At 45.5% G+C, this 19,432-nt stretch overlaps 1 protein-coding gene across 5 annotated transcripts in view; it reads left to right on the top strand.

The window, feature by feature from the left end:
- LOC142495812 (uncharacterized) overlaps positions 1–19,432 on the top strand; it is a 151,874-nt gene that overhangs the window by 119,509 nt on the left and 12,933 nt on the right. For 3 of the 5 annotated variants that reach the window (XM_075601797.1, XM_075601798.1, XM_075601796.1), the window contains 3 exons: positions 8,519–8,690; positions 9,490–9,849; positions 12,605–12,729. In XM_075601797.1, coding sequence (XP_075457912.1) covers positions 8,519–8,690; positions 9,490–9,849; positions 12,605–12,729 — 657 coding nt within the window. Of the gene's footprint in view, positions 1–8,513; positions 8,691–9,489; positions 9,850–12,604; positions 12,730–19,432 lie in introns of all 5 variants that reach the window. The other 2 variants (XM_075601801.1, XM_075601800.1) reach the window with 1 other exon arrangement.

Genomic DNA, 19,432 nt, shown 5'->3' with positions numbered 1-19,432 from the left:
ACCCAATGTCTAGAGACTTAGTACTGTTCAAAGGGTTTTGCCACCTTCACTGTTTACCTGAAGGCGGAGACGCCTCAAACTAGAGTGGTCTGTGAGTGTCATATTTTACACCTACAAACAAGGGGCATCCTGCCAGATATTCCTTTTGGTAGATTGTCCGGTGTCCCTGATGTAAATGTGGGGCTACAGAAATGAGACCCTCAGGGTCCTAATTCGCATGGGCTAACTAGCTGGGGGGCATGGGTTAAAATGTGTTCCCACGTTAAAGATTGGCTACAGGTAATTGTTATCCAATAGCCTGTACTCAATGTTAAGAATAGGGTTACAAAGATATATAAACTGTGGTCAACCCTATATCCATTGTCTTCAAATTCCATCTTGATTGTTACCTGATTGCTGGAGAATTGCTATCTGATACTTCTCATCCCCCAACCCCAAGTAAGTGTTACCCTCTTGCCTGTTACTGTACTATATTGCTGTGTTCACCTATTTAAGGAATAAATATACTTTATTATATCTAAGCCTCGTTCAGTTCAACCCAGTTATTTCGTGTATTATTATAGCCTTTCACAAAGTTACCATCACAGGCTATTAATAAAACTGGTGGCAGCGGGGGGACTGAACTTATATTACAGTGTTCTGTGGGACCCTGTCATATAGTGGGAACTCGAGAGTAATTGCAAGTTCCTGGGACTAAAGATATTGAACACACAGTAGTGCAACAGTAAACACAAGTTGTAACACCACCTCCCTGCTGCGACCGTGAACCATGAGCGAGGCTGAAGGCTCATCCAACCTGAGAACTAGAACTCAGCTGAAGGACAAGTGCTGTGAATATGGACTGCCTTATGAGAACCAGGAGGTTGCAGAAATGATAGCAGCAATCAGTGACTATGAAGCCCGGCTTGCAGAGCCTCAGGATACGGCTCAGCTTGCCCTTGTACAGCCGCCCAGAGATCAGGGAAGGAACCCAGTGCCGGGGTGGCAGAATCCCGGGGAGGGAAGGAGTGCACCTCCCGGGGCCAGTGCAACAGGCCAGTGGCTGCGGCTACCAGTCCGTTCACCCCTGACATGTTGGCACTGATTACTGCATGGGGAGACAGGGTGACACAGGAGGAGCGGCTGCAGTTTATCACTATGGCAGTGAACAGACCCGCTTATTGCCCCCCTGTCCAACCCAGCAAAGATGAACTCAAACTGGACCAGCACAGTCTCACCAAGTTCGTGGAAGGTACTGACCAGATCGACAGTTTCTTAAAGAACTTTGAAACGCAGTGTCGGCGGTACAAAGTGCTTCCCCAGCATAGGGTTGCACGTTTGGACCCCTTACTGTCCGGCTTGGCTAAACAGACGATGATGGCACTTCCAGATGAGTATGCTGATGATTATGACCACCTGAAAGAACTGTTGTTATTTCAGTACGGTTTTACCCCTGAAGCTTACCAGGGTAAATTCCGGCTGGAGGAGAGACAGCCTCTGGAGTCCTATGTCACCTATGTGACCCGCATGGCTTTGTACGGGATAGGCTGGGTGGAGGGCTATGAGGCCAGGACTTACCAATGCCTGCTGTACCTCATCTTTCAGGAGCAGCTCATGCAGCAGTGCCCGCCGGCGGTGAGGGCTTGGGTGTATGACAAAAAGCCTAAGACTTACCAGGAGGCGGCGAGGCTAGCAGATGACTATGTGGCCAGCCGAGCTCTGATGCCCGCCAAGGCACCAGCCAAAGCGGCGGCGGCGCCGGCCAAGAAATCTGCTAATACCCCCCAATGGACTCAGAGGCCGCCTGCGGGCAGCAGTCCACAGAAGGCGGGGGAGCTCCGGCACGAGTGCCGGTGCTACAACTGCAACCGCACTGGTCACATAAGACCAGATTGCCTGGAACCCCGACGTTCCAGCGGACCCCATCAGGGGCAACGCACCCAAGCTGCGAAGCCGGTAACCCACGTGTGGGTGGCTTCCACCAAGGCGACCGGACCGGTCATGGAAACAACTCCCAGCGAGACATCCCATACCACACCTGTACCGGTTTCATCGGTGCCTACAGCCAGGAGCGCAGGACAGATCAGCGCAGCCCTGCAGTAGATGGACGGCCGGAGCAGACATCTCACACAGTCGGTGACCGGCAAGCAGTCGGCTTGCTGGATTCAGGAGCTGCAGTGACCCTGGTCCGACCTGATATGGTCCGGCCAGAGGAATTGCTCCCAGGCCCTGGGATGCAGATCACTGTGGCCGACGGAGAGCCACGTTTCTTGCAAGTGGCCAGAATCTTTTTGGATTGGGGGGAGGGCCAGGGTGTGTGGGAGGTGGGGGTTTTACCCGGTTTGGATGCTGAACTTATTCTTGGCAATGATCTGGGACCGATGACCTGCACCTACGACCGGGTGCCCAAGCCCGCTGCAGTGGCGGCGGTTACCCGGAGCTAGACCGCGGCAATGGCGGCGGCGCCAGTCCCCCAGCCTTTGGGACCAACGTTAGCGGAGGGCGCAGAGGAGCCCGGGGAGGTAAGCCAGGATCAGTTGCAACCACAGACTGACTTACTGTTCCCCCTCACCCTTCCCCATTCCCCGGACAATGACATGACTGGGGGGTGGCCAGAATTAAGAGCCCAGTTTAGGGAGGCAGTGAAGACAGACCCTACCCTGGCTGGCGTGAGACTTCGGGCGTCTGAATCTCAGGCAGGGGAAGGCACTGAGCACTGCCTATGGCATAAGGGACTCCTGTATAGAGAAGAAGGGAACCCAGGGATAGAGGAGGGGGTGACCGGTAAGCGACAGCTAGTAGTGCCCCAGGGGTACCGACAGCAACTGTTACGGGTAGCTCACTCTATTCCGTTAGCGGGACATCAGGGGGTCAACAGAACGCGAGCCCGGATATTACAGCGTTACTCCTGGCCGGGGACATCACGAGATGTGGGCAATTTCTGCCGCTCTTGTGATGCCTGCCAGCGAGTGGGTAAGCCGGGCGACCGTGTGAAGGCACCCCTGAAACCCCTACCGATAATAGGGGAACCCTTCCAGAAAGTAGCTATGGACCTTGTTGGACCCCTTATGATTCCTAGCAGGTCAGGGAAGCGCTACATCCTGACGGTGGTGGATTTTGCCACCCGGTACACTGAGGCAGTAGCGCTTGGCACCATAGATGCCAAGACAGTGGCAGCAGCTTTGCTGAACATTTTTTCTAGGGTAGGTTTCCCTAGTGAGATCCTAACCGATCAGGGGGTCGCAGTTCATGAGTGAACTGCTACATTGTCTCTGGGATGCATGCGGTGTACAGCACCGGTGCACTACCCCTTACCATCCCCAGACAAACGGATTATGTGAGAGGTTTAACGGTACCCTGAAGCAGATGCTTCGGACCTTTATAGAGGTGGAGCGGAAAGACAGGGAGATTCATTTACAGCACTTGCTGTTTGCCTACCGAGAGGTACCACAGGAATCTACAGGCTTCTCCCCCTTCGAGCTACTATATGGCTGCAGGGTACGTGGACATCTGGACCTATTCTGTGAGGGATGGGAAGGGGAGGCTACTGCTACTGATGCTTTAGTGATCGAGTATGTAGTAGATCTCCGAGACCGGTTAGAGATGCTCATGGGGGTGGCCCAGGACCACCTCAGGGCAGCTCAGACCATGCAGAAGCGCTGGTATGACCGGAATGCCCGTAGCAGAGAATTCATCCCAGGATAGCAAGTGCTTGTTCTCAAACCCACTCGGGAGAACAAGTTAATGGCTGCCTGGTCGGGACCGTACCCGGTTATCCAAAAGGTGAATGAGTACAACTATGTTGTACAGGTAGAGCCTGAGAGGCACAAGACCTATCACATTAACATGTTGAAGGAGTACAGAGCACTGAGTATGGGAGCAGTAATGGCCATTTGTAGCCCACTGCTGGAGGATCCGGCGAGCAATGCTCTGCCTGATCTCCTAGGGGAGGCAAGGCAGGGAAACACTGTGGAGCAGGTGGAGATAGGGGCACAGTTGAGTGCTAGGCAGAGGGGAGAAGCCAGGGACATGCTAGCTAAGTTTAGCGCCCTCTTCACTGACATGCCAGGGACCACACATCTCACAAAACACCCAGTGCACACAGGGGACCTGCAACCTCTGCATAAGCACGCTTATAGAGTGTCAGCAGAGGTCAAGACCAGTATGGAGAGGGAGATAGAGTAGATGCTGACCCTAGGGATAATTACTCCGTCCCAGAGCCCTTGGGCTAGCCCGGTACTCCTAGCCCCTAAGAAGGACAAGACCACCCGGTTTTGTGTGGACTACCGCTTGCTCAATGCTGGGACGGTGTCAGATGCCTACCCCATGCCCCGCATGGATGAGTAACTGGATTAACAGCGAGGGCAAAGTATCTGACCACCATGGATTTGAGCAAAGGCTATTGGCAAATTCCACTGACCCTGGAGGCTAGGGAGAAGTCAGCATTCATCACTCCAAGTGGCCTCTATGAGTTGTTAGTGATGCCATTTGGGATGAAGAATGCCCTGGCTACCTTCCAACGCCTGGTCAATAGGTTACTGGAAGGGATGCAGAGCTATGCCAGGGCTTACTTAGATGACATTGCTGTCTTTAGTAGTTCCTGGGAATACCACTTAGGACATGTAGCTGCGGTGCTGGATAGGATCAGGGAGGCTGGGCTTACCTTTAAACCCACTAAGTGTATGGTAGGGATGGCAGAGGTCCTGTACTTAGGACACAGGGTAGGTGGAGGGCACCTCAAACCAGAGCCAGCCAAGGTAGAAGCCATAGTTCAGTGGCCTGTTCCAAAAACCAAGAAACAGGTCATGGCATTCTTGGGCACCGCAGGGTACTATAGGAAGTTTGTCCCACAGTAGAGCGCCGTGGCCAAACCCCTGACTGATCTGACTAAGAAGCAACTGTCTGTGCTTATTACCTGGACTCCTGCCTGTGAAACTGCTTTCCAGGCACTGAAACTTGCGCTTGCTGGGGCCCCCATACTGGCTGCCCCAGACTATACCAAGCATTTTCTCATTCAGACTGATGCCTCAGACTTTGGTATGGGAGCTGTGTTGAGCCAGGTGGGGGACGACGGCAGGGAGCACCCTGTGGTGTATCTCAGTCGCAAACTACTCCCCAGGGAGGTGGCATATGCCACCATTGAGAAGAAGTGCTTGGCCATTGTGTGGGCACTCAAAAAGCTCCAGCCCTATGTATATGGAAGGGCTTTCACGGTCCTCACCGACCACAACCACCTGAATTGGCTGCAGAGGGCATCAGGGGAGAATGCCAAGTTGCTGAGATGGAGCTTAGCTTTACAAGAATTTGAATTTACCATTCAGCACAAAAATGGCAGTGAAAACAGCAATGCTGATGGACTTTCACATCAGGACTATCCCTCTGAGACTGAGTTCATTAATGGTGTCCGCAGTGCCCCACTCCCCATTAGGGCCAGTGGGCCACAGGTCACCCATTAAGAAGGGGAGGTGTAGAGGGAGAGAGGGTTTGGCCCTGTATAAAAGGAGTTGCACCCCATATGGCCACCCCCTGACCTCACCAGGGAGACAAGGGGTTAACTGGACTGCGGTCCCGGAATGTGGTTTGCACCTTGTTATATCATGAAAATGTATGTTCCCCTGTTCCCATGTTTTATTATTATGTCAGTGTCTGCACCACACACACACTGGGATCCATCCGGGAGGGCAAGGGTTAATAGCTGTATAGTGATTATAGCCCTTTGTTTAATTTTCCCGCCTTTTCAGGCACCATTTTGCAGGGTCCCATAGGCCGCCATTGAAGCTCCATTCATTTCAATGGCGGATCTAGCTGTTTTGGACCTGTTTCCCTCGAAGACCAGCAGGTGGCATCCAAAAGGAAGAGCGGCGGTTTCCCATTGTAAGTCAATGGGCTCATTGACTTCAATGGAGATTCTTCGATGGCGCTTTCCAGGAACGAGTCGGCTGCCGTCCAAACCGCAAAACCGCAAAGCGGATACTTTATCTGAAAAATTGCTTTGATCACTGATTAGTCAAGTTCAACGTTAAGTGGCGTGGGAATCTTCGATTCTAGGGCACCCAGAAATAAAATTCTTTTTGCCCCTAGTTCCTAGACCACCCCCCACTCGACCACCACCGGGTCCCCGAATCCAGGACCCCCAGAAAGGGTCGTGCTGAAAGAGCGGGTCGCGCCATAGGTTCCAATGGTGGCGGCAGAAGCAGCTCAAGAAAATGACTAAGTCAGAAACGCTACAAACCATAAGCCCATATCTCCGGTTGTGGAGGGTCCAGAGGGCCAGGATTTGGGGTACCTGTAGTCACTGCTCCGGCATGACTGCAGAACCATCCTTGACCCTCTCTGACCAACCCGACGGAGTATGGACCACCTTAAAGGTTCCAGAATTTTTCCCATAGACTTCAATGGCGGCCGGTTCCCATTGACGGGCTATGGCGGAGAAACCCCATAGGCTTCAACGGCGGCGATGCCCTGTTGAAAGTGTATGGTGGCGGATTCCCATAGCCGCCGATGGTGGCGGTTTACCATTGAAAGTCTATGGTGGCGGAGCCCGTTGTTTTCAATGGGGATTTAGTGAGAAACCGTGATTTAATTTACAGCGGAGAATTTTGTATTAAAATAGGAAACGGTTTAAGTAGTATTTGTGTATCTCCGTTTCCGAAGGTCATAGCGGGCTGAAACTTGGATCATATAGTGCCCCAGTTCCGGCATTGAGATCTGGGTAGTTTGGACTCAGCGGGACCCAACGGAACCGGATATTTTAATATGTTCATGTTTTACCTTTAATGTTGTATCCCAAGGCAGGGATAAAAACTCGGGGAGATTCCTTGGCACAAAGGGAAGCAGATGGTCAGAGAGGCGACACAATGTCAAGAGACTAAGTACTGTTCAAAGGGTTTTGCCACCTTCACTGTTTACCTGAAGGCGGAGACGCCTCAAACTAGAGTGGTCTGTGAGTGTCATATTTTACACCTACAAACAAGTGGTATCCTGCCAGATATTAATTGTGGTAGACTGGCCAGCGTCCCTGATGTAAATGTGGGGCTACAGAAATGAGACCCTCAGGGTCCTAGTGCACATGGGCTAACTAGCTGGGGGGCATGGGTTAAAATGTGTTCCCACGTTAAAGATTGGCTACAGGTAATTGTTATCCAATAGCCTGTACTCAATGTTAAGAATAGGGTTACAAAGATATATAAACTGTGATCAACCCTATATCCATTGTCTTCAAATTCCATCTTGATTGTTACCTGATTGCTGGAGAATTGCTATCTGATACTTCTCATCCCCCAACCCCAAGTAAGTGTTACCCTCTTGCCTGTTACTGTACTATATTGCTGTGTTCACCTATTTAAGGAATAAATATACTTTATTATATCTAAGCCTCGCTCAGTTCAACCCAGTTATTTAGTGTATTATTATAGTCTGTCACAAAGTTACCGTCACACCTAGTACACATATAATACTTCCAAATATAATCAAGACTGTTCAATGAACAAAACAAAGTACTCACAATGAGATGAGTGTTGATAAGTTTCCAAACTTGCAGGGTGTTGGTCCAGGCGTGCAAAGCGCAGAGTACATCCACAGGAACAAAACTTGGCACACAGCCAGAAAAAACGCTGCACCGCAGAAATAATTAGCCAAAGAGGCTGAATTGAACCGATTTATTCACTGATGGCAATCACACTGACATGTTTCGCCCTTGCAGGCTTTATCATATTAGACTTTGATAAAGCCTGCAAGGGCAAAACATGTCAGTGTGATTGCCATCAGTGAATAAATTGGTTCAATTCACCCACTTTGGCTGATTATTTCTGCGATGTAGCGTTTTTTCTGGCTGTGTGCCAAGTTTTGTTCCTGTAGAAAGAGTATGCGCTTTATTTTTGCCTATATGACAAGGAGGTGCAACTTAATAATTGATTAGGTTTCCAAGGCATATCTTTCGTCTTTTTAGAATGCAGCATCTCCAGTGAGTTTGCATATGTTGGCAGTAATAATCAGGCAGTATGCGCAAATCACTTAGTGAAAATAATTTGTGGTTGATACAGAAAAATATCCTGTTCAAAAACACGTCAGAATTGTGTCAATAAAAAATCTTGTTAGTACTACTGGAAACATATGAACTAATTTATTTTATAGTACAACAAAGGTGTGTGTGTGTGATTTGTTTAATATGTCGGTAACATTCTTAAGATGTGTAATGTGCAAGGAAATGACAGACTAGTAAATGTCGTTAGCATCAACTGGGATCATAACGTCTCTGCAAAGTTGATGAAATGTATGGTAGATGGATGCATAAAGCATTCAAGCTACAATGTTAACAACTTTTTTTGGTAGAATACACTTTCAAAGGTGATTCAATTATTTACAGTTTTTTTTTTTTTTTTATTATAAAAAGAGGCATGAATCACCTAGTTTTAAACGTATTCAAATTGTCAGTTAGGTCCTACATGGTAATGCATATTGCTGCATTTCAGTTCTCTCGTTTTGATACATTAAACATTTTTACAACTTCATATGTTTGTCTTTTTATGTTTAAGCGCAGAACTCCATGGGCAACTTCCCGTTGAAGACCAACGATGATTCTGTGTCGTATTGGTTCGCACCTGTAGAAATCACATACCCTGTTCCTCCCTATATGTCCCTTCGGGAGGAAGTAAAAAGAAATCAGACTTCGATTGTGAGGCTGGATATGACAAAGAAATATGATTCAAATGGTAGGATGAGATATTACCTTCCATATAACAATATAAAATTGATTATCTGGGCTCTTTTATATAGTCCCATTGTGATGCTTACAAGTAAATTAACATGTACCAAGACCAGAGAACTGAAATGCAGCCACGTGCAGCACCATGTTTTACAAACTAGCTGATTCATGTCTCATTGTTAAAAAAAACCCCAGACAATTGTAAGTAATTTAAATCACTTGTATGTGTATCTACACTTGAGTGTATTCTGCAAAAGGTTGTTAATATTGTGATTTGAAGTTTAAGTTGAGATTTACAGCACTTACGTGTATTATGCCTTCCCTTAATCGGCCAGTGTGCATCAATCTAATTAGTACTTTATGATTGGATTAACAATCACTTCCCTACTTAAAGAGTAGTAACCAATGTTAATGAACACACATGAATTTTTTTTTTTCCCTAATGGAATCAATCAAAGTTTAACCAGATAGAAATATAACTCCAGGTTAATAGTTTTGGTCCTATGTGGAGCCACACAGCTCAATTGCGAGCCTACATTATGTTAACAACATAGTATTGACACGTTTAATACAAACTGATACATACATCCTTACTTTATTTCCCGGGGTTCGTTATTTAAAAAAAAAAAATGCTATTTGTGACCCACTGCTGCTTTTAATTCATCACTAGTGAGGAACAAGAACAAACTTATCCCTCCATCAGTAAAAAAAAAAAAAAAAGGGACATGTTTCTGAATTGCTATTAATATTTTTTCAGAATGCTTTAATTAATTAAAGTACAAATAATTTGTGTATGTTTATTTCAGATATCTCCTCTACATTTCTTGATCCAACATTTATGCCAAGTTCATCAATGAAAGGCTCATCCATGGGAGGCTCTTCCTTGGGAGGCTCATCCATGGGAGGCTCATCCATGAAAGGCTCATCCATGGGAGGCTTATCCAGGGGAGGTTCATCCAGGGGATTCTCATCTATGGGAAGCTCATTCCTGAGAGAACCATTCATGGAACGTTTCTCCAGGGAAAATAGCTATAGAAAATCTGGAACTTCCTTATATTCGTCAATTCGGGACATTTCAAACCGATGGTTTAAATTGGGAAATAACGTAAATAAAACAAATATTCTTTTGGCAGTGGCATTGCAAGGAGATAATTTAAACAATAAAGGTCAGTTCTAATTTCTTCATTTTTTCTGAAATATGGTGACATCACTAGGCCATGAACACAGCTATTCATACAAATGACTATTCGAATAATTCTTTAGTTAAAATACTAATTGCTGTAGTTCTTATGGTCCTAGAAAAAAAAATTGAATTGTAAGTTGTGACACCTTTTAGCGGACTGGCAAGAGAATTCTTGTTACAGTAGGTGGAAATATAGTGGACTAAACACTTGAAGAAGAGGCCTGCGTGGTTGGTAAAACTCTGAACACTATAATTTCACATAAGAAGAATTCTCAAGTTGCTGCCCTAAAATGTGTGACCTGTACAATGAATTTACATATGGAGACAAAGTGATGCTCAAATGCCTGGTCCTATAGTAATTGAGTCCATCAAAGACAAGGGAGAACACGCTGGGTTTAACAATTGAGCAATAATCCTGTAACACTCTAAACCTTATGAGAGGCTCTTAAGAACCCTGAAGGTAGGGGGTGAGCAATTGACTACCCCACCCTTCCTCATTGGGTTAGCCTAAAGGTATAAGTACTCACATAAACCCCCAGCAGTCTTCCTTTTGCGTGTAGCTGTGTCCAAAGTCCAAACGATCCAAAAGAAGTATGTGCAGCGCACAACATGAGAGAGAGGCAGGTCTGACCAAAACAATATAGCTTTATTAGGAATACATAAAATCGAGGGTAGTGGCCCTTCTACGCGTTTCGTGCAGGCTATGCACTTTATCAAGAAGTTCCACATCCTGGTACCACAACCTGTTTAAATACAGTCAACTGCTGGCTTTGGCGCCAAACACAATTACGTCACTTACCGTAATCCTCCAATGCGCCACCGCATCCGTCACACCTGCGCAACAGCGCGCAACAAGGGGAGTGAGGGGGGATGGGGAACGTCCCCATATAAGCGATCAAATGACCACGCAGCATATGGAGGTATAAACTCACCCAATGCTGATAGGCGTCACGATCATGTCAGTGGAGGACCTCCCTCCCCCACGTCATCCCGCGCATGCGCAAGAAACGCGGGGAAGCAGTCAAGGACCTCCCCTGCTCATAGGTTCGCGCGCATCCCCACACAACCCCATACAGACACAATGGCCTGAAGGGAGAGGGGTAGAAATTGCACACGCATCCTCCACAGATGGAGACGCAATAGTGAAGAAAGCAACAAAGCCAGCAGTGGCTGTAAAAAAACACATTAAAACTACATACACATGTCACAAAAATTTTAAAATGGTTAATAAAAAGGAATATATATATAAAAAGTATATATAACCTATGTACTCTACTTGAATGTGAAAGACACACTACTAATGATGATACATACTTCCATAACCCTAATATAAATTATAATATAACATTCTTATGTGGATGAATATGTTGATGTTTATTCCAGGACAAAAAAGAGAAGAAGAAAAGTGGGGGGGGGGGGGGGGGGGGTGGGGGGGGTGGAATATATATATATTCCTTTTTATTAACCATTTTTAAATTTTTGTGACATGTGTATGTAGTTTTAATGTGTTTTTTTACAGCCACTGCTGGCTTTGTCGCTTTCTTCACTATTGCGTCTCCATCTGTGGAGGATGCGCGCGCAATTTCTACCCCTCTCTCTTCAGGCCATTGTGTCTGTATGGGGTTGTGTGGGGAGGCACGCGCACCTATGAGCAGGGGAGGTCCTTCACTGCTTCCCCGCGTTTCTTGCGCATGCACGGGATGACGTGGGGGAGGGAGGTCCTCCACTGACATGATCGTGACGCCTATCAGCATTGGGTGAGTTTATACCTCCATATGCTGCAGGGTCATTTGATCGCTTATACGGGGACGTTCCCCCTCCCCCTGCTCCACTTGTTTCACGCCGTTGCGCATGTGTGACGGATGCGGTGGCGCATTGGAGGATTACGGTAAGTGACGTAATTGTGTTTGGCACCAAAGCCAGCAGTTAACTGTATTTAAACAGGTTGTGTACCAGGATGTGGAACTTCTTGATAAAGTGCATAGCCTGCACGAAACGCGTAGAAGGGCCACTACCCTCGATTTTATGTGTTCCCAATAAAGCTATATTTTTTTGGTCAGACCTGCCTCTCTCATGTTGTGCGCTGCACATACTTCTTTTGGATCGTTTGTACAATGAATCTAACAATACTTTACAAATTATCCAGTGAGAATTTATGACTCAGTAAGTACTGTAGACATGAATACATTATTTCTAAAGTATGATTAATAATAATAGCATGTTCTTGTATTGCACTGCTAATTTGAAGAGACATTTTACAGGCACAAGTCCCTGCCCTGTGGAGCTTACAATTTATGTTTTTGGTTCCTGAGGCACAGGGAGATGTAGTGACTTGCCCAAAATCACAAGCAGCCGACACCAGAAATTGAACCAGGTCACCCTGCTTCAAACTCAGTGCCCGAGTCAGTGTCCTTACTCACTGAGCCACCCCTTCCCCCTAACTAATTATCTGTTAAATTATTGAAATCTACAGTACTAGTACTTTGGTCCTGATCTTTAAAAATTCTGAAGCTTTCCAAATCTGAGAAATAGAACAAAAAGTAATATGCTTTAAAAGGCAAGTCATTCATACTACCTTGTCCAATACTAACATATACATTTGCATTGATTAGTATTATATATTTTGATATATTGTATTTATAAATGTTTTGCTAATGTGCTAAATGAGAAAAAAAAGTAAATAATAGTATTCAATATCCATCTCAGTCATTAACCTTTGTGATCTTTTAATTCCACAGCAAATTTCATAATTTCTTCCTACTATTCAAAGATGAAGGAAAGACCTGTTACTTTGCAAATTAAAGATGAAGACAAAGGCACAGCCCTTTACCTCTCATGTCAGTCTGGCACACTTCAACTGCAGGTGAATTCATAAAAAGGGTTGCAACTCAGTATAAAGTTTGAACACCCCTCATAATATATACTTATTTTTACCTTGAATTTTCTTAGTATTAGATTGTTTCTCACATACAGTATGCAAGTACTGTAAATATAACCAGGACAAGGGGAAGGAGACTAAACCCTAAATGAGAGAAAAACCTTTGTACTGGGATTAATTGAACCAATCCTGCTAAAAAAAAAATCCCTCTGGTGTAGCCCAGGTTAATGCCTGATTAATCTGCATACTAATCACTCATAATACCTACTGTTCTAAAGTCTCCTTGATTGGGATCGGGGGTTGTACAACGAACATTAACCGGGCATTCTATGAACGTGCAGTGTCTCCTGCATACTGTATGTATACCCTCACTTAAGAACATTCCTGAAACTCTACAATGACCTTCTTAATTGCTCTGTCTGTACAATCAGTACCTCGTTAGTTGTTTATACTTACTTGGGTTCATCTTGATAGAAAAGTTAATCTTAAAACTTCTCTAGAGATGTGTGACAACCCCTGTGACGGCAGGGGCAGCATGGCACCCACAATAAAGGTTATGCTGCCTATTCAGGTAGCTTGGATTTTAACACTGAAACATTGATTGTGTTGGCATGTTAATACTGTTTGGTATGAAACATGTGTAAAACCCGGTATTCTGTAGATATATCGCTTGATATATACACCAGGGGGCTGCAACCTCTCAAATAAAATATTCTGAGAACTGCAACACATGCATGAATATTACACTCCCCCAAACACATACTGTACACACACTAATATGTATATACTGTATAATAATCAATTTGATTATTAATATCACATTTAAACACAATTGGTGCACAGTTTTTCTTTTCTATATACTATATATACAACAAAAGACAGGGGTGCCCAATGCTACATCCAATTGACAAAACATATATGGTAATAAGTATAAAGTTTAAATACTTCAATAATAATAATAATTACTTGGTTATTTAGTTAAACCCTTTGGCCAAAGCGTCGTAAGCCCGCATACCAAACGTCAAGGTATAACCAAAAATGCAGGTCCTACACTACACTGTGAACCCTTCCTTTTACCTCTGTATGAGGGGAAAGAACCATAGTAAGTCCTGTTCTTGCAGCAGAGTGAAAAGACCTCCCAAGTTAAAAAGTTGAGGAGGAGTGAGCTCTGGGGGGAGGTGCCACCTTCCTCCATTACAACTGTTACCAGTCAGAAATTGAACACACATTCCCAGCTAGCTCAAACTTCTACACCCACCACATCATGAATATATATTTATGTCAAAAAGAGTGCTACTGGGTGTGGCAAATGTATATAACAAAAGACAGGGGTGCCCAATGCTCCATCCAATTGACAAAACATATATGGTAAATAGTATAAAGTTTAAATACTTCAATAATAATAATAATTACTTGGTTATTTAGTTTAACCCTTTGGCCAAAGCGTCGAAAGCCTGCATACCAAACGTCAAGGTATAACCAAAAATGCAGGTCCTACACTACCCAGTGAACCCGTCCTTTTACCTCTGTATGTGGGGAAAAAACCATAGAAGTCCTGTTCTTGCAGCAGAGTGAAAGACCTCCCAAGTTAAAAAGGTGAGGAGGAGTGAGCTCTGGGGGAAGGTGCCACCTACCTCCATTACAACTGCTACAAGTCAGAAATTGATTAACACACATTCCCAGTTAGCTCAAACTCCTACACATCATGAATATATATTTATGTCAAAAAAGAGTGCTACTGGGCGTGGCAAATGTATACAACAAAAGACAGGGGTGCCCAATACTACATCTAATTGACAAAACATATATGGTAATAAGTATAAAGTTTAAATATTTCAATAATAATAATAATTACTTGGTTATTTCGTTAAACCATTTGGCCAAAGTGTCGTAAGCCTGCATACCAAACGTCAAGTTATAACCAAAAATGCAGGTCCTACACTACACTTTGTACCCTTCCTTTTACCCTTATATGATGGGAAAGAACCATAGCAGTGAAAAGACCTCCCAAGTTAAAAAGGTGAAGAGGAGTGAGCTCTGCCACTCCCAGTATCACTCTTTTTTGACATTAATATATATTCATGATGTGGTGGGTGTAGGAGTTTGATCTAGCTGGGAATGTGTGTTAATCAATTTCTGACTGGTAACAATTGTATGGAGGTAGGTGGCACCTCCCCCCAGAGCTCACTCCTCCTCACCTTTTTAACTTGGGAGGTCTTTTCACTTTGCTGCAAAAACAGGACCTACTATGGTTCTTTCCCCTCATACAGAGGTAAAAGGAAGGGTTCACAGTGTAGTGTAGGGCCTGCATTTTTGGTTATACTTTTATGTTTGGTATGCAAGCTTACGACGCTTTGGCCAAAGGGTTTAACTAAATAACCAAGTAATTATTATTATTATTATTATTGAAGCATTTAAACTTTATACTTATTACCATATATGTTTTGTCAATTGGATGTGGCATTGGGCACCCCTGTCTTTTGTTATATACATTTGCCACGCCCTGCAGCACTCTTTTTTGACATAAATATATATTCATGATGTTGTGGTTTGACAGGTACTGAGTATTTCGCCGGGCAAAACATACATCTGAGTCCTGCATCCAGCACTCAGAAGGCTAACCCAGGAGAAAAAGCTGGGCAATCAGGAAGTAGCTGTTGTGTATCCTTGGGGCAGTAATTTACACTGTTCATTTAACCCTAAGGCAACATAGGTACATTATCTTATCAAGATTTTAATGACACTCTATTGCTAACTACAGGCTGTGCAATCAACCACCATTAGCACTGTCATTTTAATACTATTGCACCAATGCACTACAACTATATAATTGGCATTCCATATAAGAATAGTACTTATAATCCCTCAATCTAGCTTTCCCCCAGGCTTCCCTAATTAAGGTGGCTGGGGGCTAGTGTACTCAAGCAACACTTCAATAACGACTACCTACCTGGGGACTATCATATCCCTTAGGTAATTAAGCATAGTGATACAGAGTTTAATCCTATTTTAATCCCCATTGTTTTACTATGTTTCTAATAAAGTTTAGTTTTAAATTTACACCATCATCTCAACACAGTGTATGAGTGCTCTACTGGGGTTCTTTCCTCCATTGTTTATCAATCAGGAAGTAAGCAGACACCTGACAATCAGCATGATGAGATATAAGGAAGTCTTTGCTTGTAATCAGGTGGCTGTCTCAGACCTATCCTAGACAAGCTGCTATGCAGATAAATTCACAACTATATCTCTGAAATCACAGTAAGATCTGTTCCTATTGTTTTCTGACTGTTTGATATATGTTAACAGTTTGGTAAATGGATTAGCCAGCCAGCCTGATAGATAGGCTTGCAGTGCTAGTAAGTTCTCCCAATGTGGAGCAGGATTTATTTTGCTATGTTTTGTTTATGCCTCATAGGGAAAGTGTGCCCACATGTTTAGTTATGCTGTGGAGAAATAAAGCCACTCAAGATTTGCTTTAACCTGAAACTACACGTGTGGACTATTGCCTGACCTCGGCTACAGGCCTTCCTGCCACAGGTGGTGTAAGAAGTGGGATAAAAGGACAGCCCCTGCATCAGAAGGGCCACACATTGGAAGAAAAAAAAATGGAGAAAATATTTTCTCAGTTCCTGGAGCAACAGGTCCAGCTAGCAGAGAAACAAGCTGAGCAACAGGTCCAGCTATCAGAGAAACAGGCTCAGCAAACAGAATGGCTGATTAAACAGCAAGCAGAAAACCAGGCCCTGCAAACAGAAACGCTCCTCCAAATGCTGACTCCAGGTCCAGCCCCAGTCAGACCGGAGATTCCAAATAACCCACCGGTGATGCGGCCTAAAATGAAGCCAACCGAAGACCCAGAGGCATTTCTCCTCACTTTTGAAAGGGTAGCCATGGCCCACGGCTGGACAGTTGATCGCTGGGTAACGACTCTGGCTCTACTCCTCATAGGAGAAGCTCAGGCAGCCTACCAGGGTCTTCCGGCAGATGAGGCCATGGACTAGCAGCAACTAAAGGCTGCTATTCTAGATCGCCTAGGCCTCACCCCAGAGACCTAATGACAGCGGTTCCGACGGTCAAATATACAAACAGACAGACCCCGGGTTATAGCCCACCGCTTGGTAGACTTATGTACAAGGGGGATACAACCAGAGAAGCATAGCAAGGCAGAGATCCTTGAACAATTTGTGCTCGAGCAGTTCATACAAATACTACCCCCCTCCTTCCGCTCCTAGGTAAAAAGACATTCCGCATTTTCCCTGGATTTAGCGGTCCGCTTGGTGGAAAACTTCCTTGGTGAGGACAGCTGGGATCGGTCCGTGCAAACACGAGCTGCTTCTTGTGATGCCAGAGGCAGGAGAGCAGACAATTGAGGGGTCTACAACCCACCAGCTCGGGAGGTCCAGTCATCCCGGTCGGAAGGCCCTTTCCCATTTCGGAGGGGTCCGGGTACAAACCCCTGCAGAGACACCCATCCCGGATCCAAGGCCATTGGATCACCGAGGGGAGGACACCACTCACAGTATTCCAAGAGAGCCTGGTCTCCCGGCACCCATCCGGCGGACAGGATTCCGCCACCAAACAGAAGGGAGGATCCTGTCCCACAGCAGAGAGGTCCAAACGCAGAAACTCGTTGAGAACCCCAGCTGATGACCGAGTTTGCTGACTCAGGAGAGGATGAGATGGGTTGTTCCTGTGGCAGAACCATTGCCACTGCTTCTCTTCGAGGGGACCACGACCCATGATTGGTTCCCACATCTCTGGAGGGGAAAACAGTAAAAGCCCTGGTGGACTCGAGATCTAGAAAAACCCTGATCCTAGAGGGTCTAATTCCAAACAACCGACTATCCAATGAAGCTCCATGGAATATCGAATGTATCCATGGGGATACAAAGAAATACCCTACGGCGGCCATCCTCCTCCTCATCAATGATCGAGAGGCTAGACTGCTAGTAGGAGTTGCTCCCTGGCTACCTGCTCCTGTTCTAATTGACCGAGACTGGCCCTACTTCGGAACATTGTTGGCCCCTACTCTTACAGATCCTACTTCCCCGGTTCTGGAGAAGCCCGGGGATTTGTTCCCTTTTTCCCCAGAGATTTTTCCCCACAGACACCGCGTCCCAAAGACACATAAACAGAGATGTGCGGAAAAAGAAAGGCTGGGACTCTTGGTAATGTTAGTCAGCCCACAAGACTCCAAGTCATGGCAGGAGATGACCAGGGTGGGGAACAGATAGAAACAGGAGTTTTGCCAGACCTGGAACTTCCTGACTTCCGTCAGAGGCAGAGGGAAGACCCAGCTCTGGCTAGACAATATGAGAATGTGGTACAACAATATAATGGATGAACAAGGTGTAAGAGTCTTTCCACATTTCGAACTATGGAAAGGCATTCTATATCATGTGAATAAGGTTACACAAACAGGGGAGGTCATTCGACAAATATTAGTCCCTAAAGGTTTGATTAAAACAGTGTTTGCCCTTGCCTATACTCTCCCATGGGGTGGTCATTTGGGCAGAGATAAGACCACGGACCGCATCTCGTCCCGGTTCTACTGGCCAGGCAAACATGGTGACATCATGAAACTATGTGAGACATGTCTGGAATGCCAGTTAACTAGCCAAAAGGGACAGAAGTCGGCTCCTTTGGTTCCTCTGCTCTTGGTATCAGTCCCATTCGAGAGGATTGGTGTAGATCTGGTAGGACCTTTAGAACCCTCTGCGAAGGGACATAAATTCATACTAGTTGTCGAAGATTATGCCACCAGATATCCTGAGGCCTTCCCTCTGAGATCAGCCACTGCTAAACAGGTTGCTCACAGGCTGTTAGAGCTGTTATCTCGGGTAGGACTTCCCCAAGTAATGTTAACTGACCAGGGAACAAATTTCATGGCGAAGTTAATGCAGGATGTCCTGAAGTTATTGGAGTTTAAATCCATCTGGACCTCGGTTTACCATCCTCAGACTGATGGATTGGTAGAAAGGTTTAATTGTACTTTAAAAACCATGCTTAGGAAGTTTGTGGACACTGAAAAGCGAGCTTGGGATGAAGTTCTCCCTTTCCTATTGTTTGCGGTACAAGAAGTTCACAATCATCCACATGCTTCTCCCCATTTGAGCTCCTATATGAACGCCAACATCAGGGTATTCTCGACTTACTGAAGGAATCCTGGGAGGAGGAGCCCTCCCCATCCAAGAATACCCTCCAGTATGTCATAGACCTTAGAAACCACCTAGACATGATAGGTTGGTTTGCGAAGGAAAATCTTAAATCTGCTCAAGAATGTCAAGAGAGGCAGTGTAACCAAAATGCCCGCATATGGGTCTTCCAACCTGGGGACCAAGTGATGCTGCTACTACCGACTTCAGAGAGTAAACTCCTTGCATAATGGCAGGGTCCTTTCCAAGTTATCCGCCGCACTAGGGAGGTGAACTATGAGATCTCTCACCAGGGTCCAGGAAGGGTAAACAAATCTACCACGTAAACCTCCTGAAACCCTGGAAAACGATGAGATCGCCATTCATCCGCCCTCGGAGAGACGGATTTGGGTCCACAGCCTCCAAAGGGGAGTACGTACAATGTCAATCAGGTTCCCATGGGAGAGCAGTTAACAACGGAACAAAGGTCAGACCTACTGGAATTATGTGACCAGTTTCCAGATGTTTTTTCTGAGCTGCCCGGACAGACT

This window comes from Ascaphus truei, chromosome 5, assembly GCF_040206685.1.
Source record: "Ascaphus truei isolate aAscTru1 chromosome 5, aAscTru1.hap1, whole genome shotgun sequence".
NCBI classification, from domain to species: domain Eukaryota; kingdom Metazoa; phylum Chordata; class Amphibia; order Anura; family Ascaphidae; genus Ascaphus; species Ascaphus truei.
The sequence above is the reverse complement of the archived record's forward strand: the minus strand, read 5'-3'. Positions and strand labels throughout refer to the sequence as shown.